This window comes from Rhinolophus sinicus, linkage group LG15 (genome assembly GCF_036562045.2).
Source record: "Rhinolophus sinicus isolate RSC01 linkage group LG15, ASM3656204v1, whole genome shotgun sequence".
NCBI lineage: Eukaryota > Metazoa > Chordata > Mammalia > Chiroptera > Rhinolophidae > Rhinolophus > Rhinolophus sinicus.
The window spans coordinates 40,654,419-40,668,416 of NC_133764.1; the positions used below are offsets into that span (position 1 = coordinate 40,654,419).

General features: G+C 51.8%; 1 protein-coding gene across 1 annotated transcript; it reads right to left on the minus strand.

Moving 5' to 3' along the window:
- Positions 1 to 903: 903 nt before the first annotated feature.
- On the minus strand, positions 904 to 2,846 carry DCXR (dicarbonyl and L-xylulose reductase). The gene is made up of 8 exons (XM_019735573.2): positions 2,664 to 2,846; positions 2,495 to 2,592; positions 1,850 to 2,004; positions 1,711 to 1,753; positions 1,532 to 1,631; positions 1,390 to 1,454; positions 1,198 to 1,315; positions 904 to 1,103 (listed from the first exon to the last, which is right to left on the minus strand). Exons 1-8 carry the CDS (start codon positions 2,737 to 2,739, stop codon positions 1,000 to 1,002), a joined length of 759 nt encoding a protein of 252 aa, XP_019591132.2. The 5' UTR covers positions 2,740 to 2,846; the 3' UTR covers positions 904 to 999.
- Positions 2,847 to 13,998: the final 11,152 nt, after the last annotated feature.

Consider the following 13,998-nt stretch of genomic DNA (forward strand, 5'->3'; position numbering starts at 1 on the left):
GCCTGGGAAGGCCCAACAGCCATGGTCCAGGGACTCAACACCGAGGCAGACCTGTGATCAGAAGGCCATACTCGGCTCCCCCTTGTGGCGTGCAGAGGGGGCTCACACTGGCTGGGTAGAGCCAATTGCTAAATTTTCAGGAATTTCGCTAGCCAGTTGTTAACAGCCATACTTAATTACATAAACTTAGTTAGTTGTATTAGAAACAAAATACATCACTTCCCAACTTTTGCACGTTACCATTAGTTATGCTTTCAGGGTTATTTATACCTGCTGGATCTGCTGGGGAAACCGTAGGGGGGGGGGGCAGCACATCGCTCCCAGCTGTGCTCTCAATGTCAAACTGGTGCGAGTATTTACACCATGGGAATCGGCAAATTCCACAGCTGGGGCTTGATTACGTAGACTTCAAGTGATGGAAAGTGTGCCGTGTTTGTTGTCCTTATACGCTATGAATAACCCAAAAAGCTGAGGAAATGTCCCCAGTATCTGAGAACTGTCATCTGATTCAGCAAAGATGTTGCTCGGGTCACTGACAAATTAATGAAGTTCCAACATACTTCCCCCTTGTTTCACTTTTGTTCATTAACTGTGAGGACTATTGACCCACATTCATGTGAGACTTGCACTCCCAGAGCTGTTCGTTAAAAACGCCACTGCTTCCAGCCCAGAGGCCTCTGGACAGGGTCAAAGGCCAGCCTCGGTCAAATGCACCACCCTCGGGAGCCGGTCTGGAAAGTCCCACCTCCCAGCCCGTGCCAGAAAGTTGGCCAGATGTGAAAAACCTCAGGCCTGGGACATGAATTGAGTGGGTGCCTCCCCACCTGGGACTCACTTCTACACCAGCCCTCAGCTCTGCATCTTTTGGCCACTTGCCGGCCGCCTTGGAATCAGTGTGCAGACTGGGCAGAAGAATCGTGTTTATTGGAGGGATGGGGGTGTGGGGGTGGGGAGGACTCAGCATGGAGCAGGGCTGTGTGGGTGGAGGGGTGGAGGGGCTCAGCTGGCCAGGAAGCCCCCATCCACGGGCAGAGTGGAGCCTGTGATCATGGAGCTCCGGTCACTCAGCAGGAAGAGGATGGCGTCCACCACGTTGTCCACCTCTGCAGGCGGGGTGGGGCCGGGTGTGGGTGAAGAGGGCTGCCTTCCATCCTTTCCTCCCAGCCCTCACCCAGGCCGGGGGCTCCGCTGACTCACCAGCAAACCTGCCCAGTGGGATGCGGTCCAGCATGGTCTTGGCCTTCTGGGGGTCGCTCCAGTTGACCTGGCCCATGGCTGTCATCACCACTGTGGGGTTCACTGCATTCACCCGGATCTGTGCTGGGATAGGCAGGGGTCAGCAATGTGGCACACGGGCTGGGTGATGGGAGGCACCCCGGCAGGACTCACCTTGTGTGGCCCGAGCTCCAGAGCCATCACTTTGGTCAGCATGTCCATGGCACCCTTGGCGGCACCTGTGAGGGGCAGCATGAGTGGGGCCTGAGCTGGATGCAGGCGGGAGTGGGGGTGGGGCCAGGGCAGCTGGGCTCACAGTAGATGGTGTGGTTCCTCAGTGCACGCTGGGAGGCCTGACTGGACACATTCACGATGGACCCTGGGGCTCCCCGAGCGATCAAGCCCCGAGCTACAATCTGGAATCACAGAGGGAAGCGAGTGAGGCTAAACTGGTGTCACCCAGCAGTTCCCATGCCTGCCCTGAAGGCAGCTCACCTGGGACACCTGGATGACAGCCCGCAGGTTCACGTCAAAGGAGCTGCAGGCAAATGAACAGACCCTGGTCAGGGATGGGCTACTGCTGCAGGGGCAGCCCACACCCCAGGGTTCCTGCACCCGTCCCCTCCGGGCTCACATGTCAAACGCCTCCTTGGTGACCTCCAGGAAGGGCTGCAGCACTGCCACAGCGGCGTTGTTCACCAGCAGGTCCACCGGGCCCACGCCACCCAGTGCCCGCTCCACAGCCTCCCAGTCACCAAGGTCCACGCACACGGGTTCCACCCCGGGGCACTGTGTGTACGTATTAGGTGGTGAGGGCACAGCTACCAGTCTCCATGCCCAAGAAGGGGCACAGCGAGGCAGCGGGGCTGGTGTGGGTGACCTTTCAGCCCACCAAGGGGAGGACTCAGGGGTCCCCGAGGGCCAGCCACCTTCCTGGGGCTCAGAATCCCAGTCTGAGGAAGGGGGAGGGGAGTTAACGCGCCTCTAGGCGGTTAGGCAATGCAGGGCTTCAGGACCAGGCGCCTGGCACCGCCTCCCGAAAGCCCATTTCCTCCCTGCGCCTGAGCCTCTGGCCGAGGCATGCAAGACAGCCATTTCTTCCTCCTTCCAAGCCCAGGGACGTCGCCATTCTGTCGGCCACTCGGGGGCCCACGGAGTCCGCGCGCCCTGCGAGGGTTTGCTGGGGGTCCTTGGTCAGCCCCCGCACCTGGCGCCGCGCGTCCCGACCCACCCCCGGCGCCACCCGCTGCCGGCTGGGCTGTGACGAGTCGGCGCCTACCTCGCGGACCAGGCTGTCCAGGTCGGCCCGGGTCCGGCTCACCGCCACCACCTGCATCCCAGCCGCGTGCAGCGCCTGGACCGTGCTGCGCCCGATGCCTGTGGCGAGAGCGGATCAGTGCGGGCGCCCCTCCCCAGCCGCCCCCAGCTATCCTCGGCCGCCGGCCCACCTTTGCCCGCCCCGGTGACGAGCGCCCGGCGGCCGGCGAGCCCCAGCTCCGAGGCGGTGTTGCCCGGCGTTGCCATTGCTGCCGTCCAACCACAAGCTGAGGCCTGGGGAACGCCGAGTCCCCAGGGCGCGGGGCGGGTAGGCGCGGGGCGACACTGGGCGGAGCGGGGGTGCAGCGAAGCGAATCGCAGGGCGCCGGGCGGGGACATTTAAATAGAGGCCCCTGCCGAGCGATTGGCCAAAAAGAGAGGGCGCAGCTGAGGCGGGGCAGTCAGGGTCCTGGGGCGGGGCTCTTCAAATTGCCAGGAGGGCGACCCATCCACCTGGGCGTGAAATTGGTTTAGCCGGTCTCCGCCAGCATTTTTTTCCCTGCCAAGAGGATTACTGTATTACAAAAAAAAAAAAAAAAAAAAAAGGTATGGTAGTTAATACCAAAAAGAACGTGTAAATGGAATACTCAATGCTAACATTTCCTGTTTTGTTTTGTTTTTAATATTTTATTGGGGGAAGGGGAACAGGACTTTATTGGGGAACAGTGTGTACTTCCAGGACTTTTTCCAAGTCAAGTTGTCCTTTCAATCTCAGTTGTGAAGCGTGCAGCTCAGCTCCAGGTCCAGTTGCGCTTGTTAATTGCAGGGGGAACAGCCCACCATCCCTTGTGGGAGTTGAACCGGCAGCCTTGTGGTTGAGAGGATGCGCTCCAACCAACTGAGCCATCCGGGAGCTCAGCGACAGCTCAGCTCAAGGTGCCGTGTCCAATCTTAGTTGCAGGGGGCGCAGCCCGCCATGCCTTGAGGGAGTCAAGGAGTCGAACTGTCAACCTTGTGGTTGAGAGCCCACTGGACCATGTGGGAGTCCAACCGGCAGCGTTCGGCGTTAGGAGCACTGAACTCCAACCTCCTGATCCACTGGGCCGGCCCTCCTATTTTGTTTCTGAGAAGAAAAAAATTTGGCAAAAAGGACTGCTGCATGCTCTCCCGCCCCCATTCCTTGGAGTGGCGCACTGGTAGTGCCTAGAGGGAAAGAGTTTGGACAACCAAGTAAGCCTGGAGAAGTACCTAATGCCCACGAGGGTCCCCCAAATCATCCCGCAGCCCACAAGACCACCAGCACTTTAGAAATCTTGCATAGGATGGGCGGGACAGGACCATGGGGGATGCGGCGGCCGGCAAGGGCTTCCTGAGGCTTTAGGGTCAGTTACAGAAGTACACATGCCCACGTGTGCACTGGCTCCCCCTGCACAAGCTTTTTTGCTCTGTGGGTCATGGTGGGAAAGTCTAGAACCACTGCCCCCAGGACCTTCTGTGGCCAGGAATAGGGAATTGGCGATTCCAAGACCTCTGGGTCACCTGGGGCTTTGGGCCCAGAGATGTGGATAGGCTAGAGGAGAGGGTGGCCAGGGACAGCAGGAGGCACAGATTTGAGAGGCCCCTGGAAGACAGTAAAGAGAGTCCTCCCCATGAAGCCTGGCCTGTGGTGTAGCGTGCGCACACACACACATGCATGCACCCTCCGCCGCCCTGCAAACCCTGCCGGATCCTTCCAACCTTGGACCCTGCTCTCTGCCTGCCAGAGACCTAGCATGTCCCTCCTGAAAGACCCACATGCAGATCCCTCAGCGGCTTCTTGCCCCCAGAATAATATCCAAACCCCTTCACTTGTCCTGCAATCCTTGGTGGGCCAGCTAGACTGACCCAAGCCAGCTTTGGCGCAAATCCTGCTCTGGGAGGCCCTCCCGCTAGCCAGAAGCGCCCTCAGCACTCCCCACCCCCACTGTATGCCCTGTACTCTGCCAGCTCAGCAGTATGTTTGCCTGGAGGGCTCCACCCTAGCCCTTCATCCCCTGCCCCCGGCCCAGACACAGTCCTAGCCCAGCTGACTGACACCCATGCCCAGCCTTCCGGATGGCACATGCCACGTGAGGGCCTGACCCAGGCCAGCACAACTGGAACCACCGCGCAGGGCTGCAAGACCCTCTCTGCTGTGCCTGAATTCCGGCCGGGACAGTAGGAAGCTCCTCCCCAGCGTGGGCTGCCCTCTCAGGGGTGATCTTGTGGTGGGAGGTGTGCCTGGAGAGGAGCTGGACTGGGGGCGGGCGGGGGGGTGGTAGGTGTTGGATAAATTAGGTTGGCCGGGCACCCAGCCCCTCAAGCTTGTCCCATGTTCCCTGGGGATGGCCTAGGGCCCAGGCCTCTCCCTGGACTCCACAGACCCTCTACCCTCTTCGACCAGCAGCGGTTAGATCCCATTGCTGGGCTGGGGAGCCAGGACAGAGCCTCAGGGGAGGGAAGGTGCCCAGGGCTGGCTGGGTGTTGCAGGAGGGGAATGGACAAGAGGAATCTCCTCCATGTGAGGGAATCTCCGTCCTACGGCCACAAAGCGGGCTGGGCGGTGGAATCTGGCTGGCTTCAGGATTTGCACTCTCCCCCTCATGGAAGATGAAATGTGTGCCCACCCACAATTCCTGACCCTGCCGGCCCCGTCTCGCACCAGCCTCGCCCAGTGCCCCTTCAGAGCAAGGCTCCCGCCGGTTCCAGGAGAATGGCCTCCGTTTACTAATTTAGGCAAGTCGACCCCAACTCAGGGGAGGACACTGTGGGTGGGGACCACAAGGGCGGGGTCTCATGGCAGCACAGTGTGCAAGCAGAGGACGGTCAGCTGCGGGGCCTGGACGGGGGATGGGCTGTGGGGTGGGCAAGGCCATGGACGGAGTGTAGAGGTGGAACTGACCGGTGTTCTGTCCCAATGGGATCTGCTGGGTAGTGGGGAGCAGCCTGGGCACAGGTCTGGGGGCCATGGTGGGTAGGGTGGGGAACAACCGCTGGCGGGGCAAGCTGTGAGAGGCACAAAGGGACTCGCAGATCCCGACACGGGCCTGTGAGGCTTGGGGTCTTGCTCTCTGCCCGCTCTTCCCACACCCCCACCTGCCCCACTCACACCTACCTTTCCCCGCCCATCACCAGGGCCTGCAGACCACTGAAATTCAGCTGCATGGTGCAGAGTCTTAGCCTCTGTCCAGCAGGAGAGGAGGACGTGGAGGTCTTACAGGCGGGGTGGTGGTGGGGGTGTGGCAGCTTAAGGAGGAGAGGCTGGGTGGGGGCATAGGTACAACTTCTCCTTGTTCATAGGACTCTGTGCCCCAAGAAGGGGCCGCCCTCCTCACCCACAACTCAAGGTGCTGGCCAGCTTTGGAAAATAAATTAAAAATAAACCCTGGGTTGGGGTATGTGCCCCTTCCTGGCTTGCTGGGGGCAGATGGCCTAGAGTTGGCCTCTGCAAGCCCTGAGCTGTGTACCCCTCGATGATGGCCAAGGCACACTATGCTTAAGGCTGCCCCCCCGCTCCCACCAACACAACCCCATCACGACCCCAATCTGCCCTTAACCAGCCGAGGACTCCCCTGATCCCCTCCCCTCACTGGAAATACATCTTGGTGCAAATCAGTGGACTCTTCTGGGGGTGGGGCAAAGGACTTAACATGCGCTCCCACTTTGTGCCACTAACACCTGTGGATTCTGATACCAGTTTCACTGCAGGAAATGAGCCTGAGGGTGCTGCTCAGAGAACCTCCTGACTTGTGGAACAGGGCTCATAGGCCCGATGTCTGCGGAGGTTTGGGGATCATGGCAGGGCACACGACACCTCCACCAGGTCCCTTAGGCATGGCTCTGACAGGCAGGTGGGCCCCTGCCACCTCTCCCTCAGACTTGGGGCTGGACCCCCAGACACAGTCCCAGGAAGAGAGGCCCCTGACAGAAAAGCCATTGCACCTCTCTGAGATCGCCCTGACTCCTGGAGGCTCAGGTGAGATCAGGTAGGGAGAAAAAGATAAATGTTTGAATTCTGCTTTCAAAGGTGTAATTTACCAAATTGCTGTAAGTCAGAGTTAACAGGAGGAAAAGTTTCCTTATATCTGGAAAATAAAGATTAAAAAACCGGCAATACAGGAGGTCCTTGAATAACCACATTTTGTTCAACATTGTGTCATTATAAGTTACTGAGAACAAAATCACTTCCTGGCTGGGGCCACTGTCTGTGTGGCATGTGCACGGTCTCCGTGTGTGTGTGTGTGTGTGTGTGTGTGTGTGTGTGTGTGTGTGTGTTTCCTCCGGTCTCCTCCCGCACCCCGAAGATGTGTACATGAGCTGGCGTGTCCAGATTGCCCCAGTCTGAATGAGTGAGCGTAGCTGGGTGTGAGTGGCCCTGCGATGGAAGGGTGCCCTGTCCAGGGGGCTCCTGCTTTTTGCCCTGAATTGCCAGCAGAGCCTCTGGTACCCCTTGACCCTGAACTGGAACAAGAGGCTTGGAAAATAATGATCTTACTTGTTTTTATTCCTCTCTTAAATGCAGGTATAGCTCACATTTATTTCATTGTTTAATATTAGAAATGTAAAAAAGAACATAAATAGAGACACTTCCAAATGGAGCAGGAGCTGCCATCCCAGAAGAACCACTTTCCTTGTTGCCTTATTCCTCAAACCTTTGGGATGTTAACAAGGCTAAACAACCTCGGGACTGAGCCTAAAGCAACATTGTATCCCAAACAACTCTTTGCAAAGGTAACAAGAAAGCACTTGTTATGACTCTGGGCCTGAAAACTAAAAACACTGTTTCGAATCAGCATCACTATGTTTCTGCTCCAGTGGCTTCCCTGAGAGATGAAACTGCCCCTCCCTTTCTCATAAACTCCAGGCCTCTGTCGCCTGGGACCACAAAGGTTTCTGTCAGAATCAGTGCTTGCCAAGTAATTTTTCTTTTCTTCCCCACCCCCCAAGAACAAATAGAACATTTATGAAAATTCACTTCAAGACAAGTATCACTTACCTAATTCCGTTTCCTACGCTTTGTGTCATATAGAGCACATTTCTGACCAAAACGCAATTACGTTAGAAATCAATAGCAACATCAACAACAAAACTAGAAAACCTCATGTGACTGGAAATCAAGAAAAAAAGCTCAATACATCACAAGGCAAAGAAGTAATCATCATAAAAACTAGAAAGCATTTAGATTCTTCTGACGAAAGTATTATATGGAAAAACAAATGTCTTACAACTAAGGTAGAAAGAAAGTCACCTAGAGAAGAGGCATGAGGACTATTTTTGCAGAAGGAGCTAGGATAGCAGGTTGGGTTCCCAGCCTGCTGCCTGTGTGCCACCAGACACAGAGCTGGGCAGACAGACGTTAATCAGTGATGCAGAGCAATCTCTCTGGAGATTAGAGATTCATGAGGCCCCTCCCACAGCTAAGCCCACAGAAAGGAAACACTCTTGTTGTGCTGTACAAGAGTTAAAGACAAACCTGGCCCTATTCTTCTTGCATCTTACTGAAGTTACAGATAAACTTGCCATTGGTTTCCTATCCTAGCCTTCCTACCCCCATACCAGTGAGTTTTCCACAGAAGCAGAAAACACAGGTAAACCCTAGGCTGGGATGGAACCGGTCTGTCTTCCACTAGCAATTAGAGAGCGCCACTGCATGTGGGGGTGGCCTTTGCTCGCTTACTCTCTGCTAAGTAAACTTACTTTCATTTTAACTCTGTTAGGTCACTGTTTGAATTCTTTCCCACTGAAGCCAGGATGCTCTTTTCTTTTCCTGCAAAGAAAGTATGCAAACTTTTTTGTCGTTGTTTTTACATCTGTTTCTTTTTATTTCTTATTTATTATTTTTCAATTACAGTTGACATTTAGTATTATTTTATATTAGTTTCAGGTATATAACATAGTGGTTAGACATTTATATAATTTGCAAAGTGATCCCCCCATTAGTCTAGTACCCATCTGACAACATACATACTTTTAACAATATTATTGACTATATTCTACCTATGCTTTACTTTACATCCTCGTGACTACTTTGAAACAACCAATTTGTACTTCCTAATCACTTCACCTTTTTCACCCTGCACCCCAAACCCCGCCCATCTGGCAACCATCAACTTGTTCTCTGTATCTATGAATCCTTTATGTTGTGCTTGTTCATTTTATTCTTTAGATTCCACATATAAGTGAGATCTTACAGTATTTGTCTTTGACTTGTTTCACTTAGCACAATACGCTCTAGGTCTACCAATGCTATTGCAAATGGTAAGATTTCATTTTTTTTATGGCTGGGTGCACAGGAACACACATGTGTACATGGGACACAGGGACACACATAGGCATGGGCATGCAGGAACACACGTGCACACATAGACAGACACAATAAAACACAGGACACATACAATACACATGTGTGCACACCCACGCAAACACACATGACTGGGCACATGCATTCACACACGGGCAAGTAGCACACAGAGATGTGTGGACACACGTGTGCACACACATCAGCACACAAGCACGCCCACATCTGGCTGACAGGATGAGGAGGCCCCGGAATGTCTGCAGGTTCATCCTGGATGCTGAGCTGAGCCAGTTGCCAGGCCTGGCCTCGTCCTCTGCTCAGCCTCCTCCTGCAGGACATCCACGCTAAGGCGAGGACGGAACCCTGGCACGCTCTGTAGCTGGTCACACAGGCTGGATCTCGAGGCAGAACAGCCAATAGCACACTGGTGCAAGTGACTCCCTGAGACGGCTGCTGCTTCCCAGTCTCCAGATGGCTCCTGGGACCCTGCCGGGCCAGAATTGCCCCAGTGCCCAGAGCTCAGCCCAGTCCTGGAGGCTTTGAACGTGACCACAGTGGGGGAGGGGGCTGGGGAATGTTCGCCCCTCCAGGAGGGTGGCCAAAAGACTCCTCACACCATATTTTGTTTTCTTGAGGACAATGAGGGGATTGACAAGATTTAAGACCTTGCAGCCCCATCTTGCCTGGAGACTGTGCTGGTCCTTCTAATCTCAGGACTGTCCTTGGGTCGCCTGGGAAAAGCCACACCAGCTACTCCCAGACTAGGCCCAGGCAGGAGGCAGGTGGGGATGCAGAGCTAGGGAGGAACCACCAATCTTCCTGACCGCATACTGCCTCCCTGTGGACCCCCATCCCCACCATGGGGCACTGAGGCCCCATACCTTTCATGCTCAGGAGCTCATCCCCCCGTCTACAGACACAGCCCCATGCATTATGAGTGCCAGAGCTGAGGGCCCTGCTGTTGGGTCCATGGTAAATTTGGGGGGCTCAGGACAGTTTTCTCCTCCACAGGCCAGGTCACTGTCTCCTCAGCTTCTTCTGCCTGCTGCCCCCATGCCCCGGCCTCTCTGTCACATGGAGAGGATGGGCCTTTCCTCCAATGTGATGGTGTCTCTGGGGAGTCCACAAGCCCCCTCGGAGCTGGCCGAGCTCAGACACGTTTCTTCTTCTTAGGCCCCACTGCACCCTTCCTGCAGCTCGTGCCTCCTGGTGGGGCTGGTTCGTCAGGAAGTGCTGTAAGTCGCCCCCCACCCACCGGAGCAGAGGGAACAAGTCCAAAAAGACTGAGATGTACAGCATACTGTCCTGTCCGTAAACTAAACATGTAGCACAAACAGTCGTGGACATCTGCTTGCAGTGGTAATGTCACCGATGTCACCCAGACTCGCCCTCACACTGTAAATCATCACGGAGCATGACAAAGTACACCTGTCATCATTTTCGGGAAAATGATAATAAGCAGCACAAGACTCTCTTCCCTAGAGGATGGAAACCCCTCAGCTGAGACCCACAGATGCCCTGCCTGGGATGACACCTCTGAGTGCAATAGTCCTGTCCAGCAGGGTTTGAGGCAGCTGAAGGGGCTGGAACCCCAGGGCACAGCATCGGAGAGCAGGAGGCCACGCCAGCAGTCTGTGTGTGGTTCCTTTGAGTCCAGGGCTGAGGACTAGGCTGTACACGTGGGGTGAGAACAGCTTCTAGGGGTGCAGCAGCGCTAGAGACATGGGTGGTCTGGCCCAGCCAGATGGGACAGAGCTCATTAACACCAAGTCCAACTCCCTGGGTATCCTGCTATGACCTGTAATGTCAGGACCGGTAGAGGTAGGCCTACTCTAGTTCCACTCCCTGAAGTCCTGATAAAATTCACAGGGGAAATAGAGTTTGGAGGCTGAGTCTCACTAATTTAGAGGACCTTGGGAAACCCCATACGTTTTCTACAGGTAACCCTAATGATGCACAAAACCAAACTTAAACAAGGTCAAAGTGATTAGTCAGTAATTAAACTGCTTACTAGAATGAAAATCAACCCTCTTTAAAAGAATATAACAAAATCCAGACTCTTTATGGCACATCATCTGCAATATCCAGTATACATTGAATTTTTTCTAGAAATGAAAAGAAACAGGAAAATGCTATCCATAGTCAAGAAAAAAAAAATCAGCCAATTAAAAAATTGTCTGGATTTACCAAGCAAGACTTTAAAGCTGCTATTATAAATATATTCAAAGAATTAAAGAAAATATCATCTTGATAAGTGAACACATAGGAAACTTCAGCATAAAATGGAAACTATGAAAAAGAATCAAATGGAAATTTTAAACTTTAAAAGCACAATAATGAAATTAAAAAACATTACTAGATAAGTTTAACAGCAGATTGTAGATGACAGAAGAGTCATTAAATTTGAAGGCAGATCAATAGAAATGATCCAATTTCTGTTGGATCTAACCAACAGATGGTTCAGTTGGTTAGAACACAAGCTCTGAACAACAGGGTTGCCGGTTCGATTCCCACATGGGCCAGTGAGCTGCGCCCGCCACAACTAGATTGAAGACAACGAGCTGCCGCTGAGCTTCTGGAGGGGGGTGGGCCAGATGGCTCAGTTGGCTGGAGTGCAAGCTCTCAACAACAAGGTTGCTGGTTCAATTCCCGCATGGGATGGTGGGCTGTGCCCCCTGCAACTAAAGATTGAAAATGGCGACTGAACTTGGAGCTGAGCTGCGCCCTCCACAACTAGATTGAAGGACAACGACTTGGAGCTGATGGGCCTTGGAGTAACACACTGTTCCCCAATATTCCCCAATAAATCTTAAAAACACACACACACAAAAAAACAACAGTGAAAATGAGACTGCATTTCAACTTATGGAAAAACTGGGTGAAATGTTTCATATTAAATGCATCTGATTTAAAGCACAATTAAAGTTTCATAAAAATAAAATATTAAAAAAGAAACGATCTAATTTAAAGAAAGAGACCAAAGAGAAATCAATAGACCCTCAAGGACCTGCTGGATATGATGGATAATCTAATATAAAGGTAATTGAAGTCCCAGAAGAAGAAAATGAGAATAGGGCTGAAAAATGTTTGAAGAACTAATGCCCCATATTTCCAAAAATTTGATCAGAACCATCAACATACAGAACCTAGAGCTCACTGAATCCCAAGCAAGGTAAGTGTAAAAAGAACTATATCAAAGCACTTTATAGCCAATCTGATTAAACCAAAGATAAAAAGAAAATCTGGAAAGAGACCAGAGGAAAAGCACCCATATTCACAGGAAAACAATGGCCTGAGTAAATGGGTGATGACTCCTCACAAAAAAACAAGGAAGGTTATAAGGCAATGAAATGCTATCTTTAAATTGATGATGATAATAATAATAATAATAATAATAAGAAGAAGAAGAAGAAGAAGAAGAAATAATATTAAAAAAAATCTATCAACTCAGAAAGTCTCTATGCAGCAAAACTATCCTCTAAAAATGAGGGTCAAACGAAGACATTTTCGGGTAAACAAAAGCTGAAAGATTTTTGTCACCAGCAGATCTGCTCTATAAGAAAGCTACAGGGTGTTCTGTAGCCTGAAGAGAAATTAATCAAATGATGCCTTGCTTCTGCCAGAAGAAAGGAAGAATGCTAGAAATAATAAATACATTGGAAAATATAAAATACAAATTTTCTTTTAAAAATTTCCTTTGAAAACAATTGACTACTTAAAATAAAAATAAGATTGTAAAGCGGAATTTTTGGCATATGTGAAAGTAAAAGACAACAACAACATCCCAAAGTATAGTGAGGGTAAAAATGATTATACTCTTGTACGGTTATTACATTTGTGAAGAGGTATGAGGTGTCAACTAGTTCAATACTGACCCTCAACAAATCCTGATAAATTGAGGATGCATATGGTTAACACTAGATTTATAACAAAATAATTTGTAAATGTAGAACTAAGAAACCAATAGAGGAAATAAAAATACTAAACCTACTTGATTACCTCTCCCTTCCCCCAAGAAAGGCAGGAAAGGAGCAACAGAAGAACAAAAAGCAGAAGGAAGAAATGGAACACATAACAAGGCGGTAGTCCTCAACCCAACTATACCAACAATTACATTAAATGTAAACTGACTACACATTCCAACTGAAAGGCAGAGATCGTCGTACTAAACATAAAAGCAAGACCATATGCTGTCTACAAATGACTCACTATAAATATGAAGTTACATATACAGTAGCACCTCGGTTTTCGAATGTCTCTGTTGACGAACATTTTGGTTTACAAAAGCCATAAATCCAGAAGTAAATGCTTCGGTTTTCGGACACGCCTCAGAAGTTGAACATGTCACGTGGCATCCACTGAGTGCAAGATCCCGAGGCCTAAATGTCAGCTGTTTTTTAATGTTTCAGAACTCGAACGGTCTTCTGGAACAGATTATGTTAGAAAACCAAGGTACCACTGTATGTTGAAGGTAAAAGATGGAAAAAGATACACCGTGCAAATAGTAAGCATAAAAATCTCTGCCACAAAACAATACACATTTTACAGGAACACAAACACACACAATTATACACTGAAACACATTCAAATGGTGTCCGGGAGGGGTGTGGTACAGAGGACAGGACTACAAAGGAACGGGCCGGAGACAAAGACGGGCATGGCGTGCACGGGGGTGTGATGAGGAGATCCTCATCAGCTAGATGTGGAGAAGGGAAAAGCAAAACAGAGGAAAGCAGGAGAGGGAGGGAGCCCTAGCTGTGGGTGCCCACCCTGGCTCAAGGACGGGGGACACGTTTCACGGAGGGAACCTCCCAAAATTGTGCATTTTGAGGCTTTTGCTCCTGTCTTCCAAGCAAGGGGAAGAAACAGCAGGTTAGGGGCCCAAGGCCAGCCTGTGAACCCCAAAGAGAACTGTCTGCTCTTCCCAGGGCCCAGGCTGCCTTTGTCCAGAACGCAGCTGGGCAGCCCCGAGGCCTTGCTCAGGTGGGAGGGAAGGCGCTGAGGCTGCTCTAACGGGAGATGGGGGGAGGAAGTCCCGCCCTGCTGGGCTTGGGGTGCCCAGACATGGTGTGGGTGGCGGGGACAACCCCGGTGCCCAGCACAGGCTGATGGGACCGTAATAAATGCAGATGACAGCGGTGGCCTGGGCTTGGGAACCCCGGCCCCAAGCATTCCTGCATCGAGGACAGAGTCCAGCAGATGGCGCCGCC

Bases quoted from the DNA above. Each gene is read 5' to 3' on its own strand.
- DCXR (XM_019735573.2), bottom strand. From the start codon at position 2,739: ATGGCAACGCCGGGCAACACCGCCTCGGAGCTGGGGCTCGCCGGCCGC. The intron at 1,455-1,531 runs GTGAGCCCAGCT...TGCCCCTCACAG, and splicing joins GAGGAACCACACCATCTACT to GTGCCGCCAAGGGTGCCATG. The intron at 1,104-1,197 runs GTGAGTCAGCGG...CCCCGCCTGCAG, and splicing joins CCCACTGGGCAGGTTTGCTG to AGGTGGACAACGTGGTGGAC.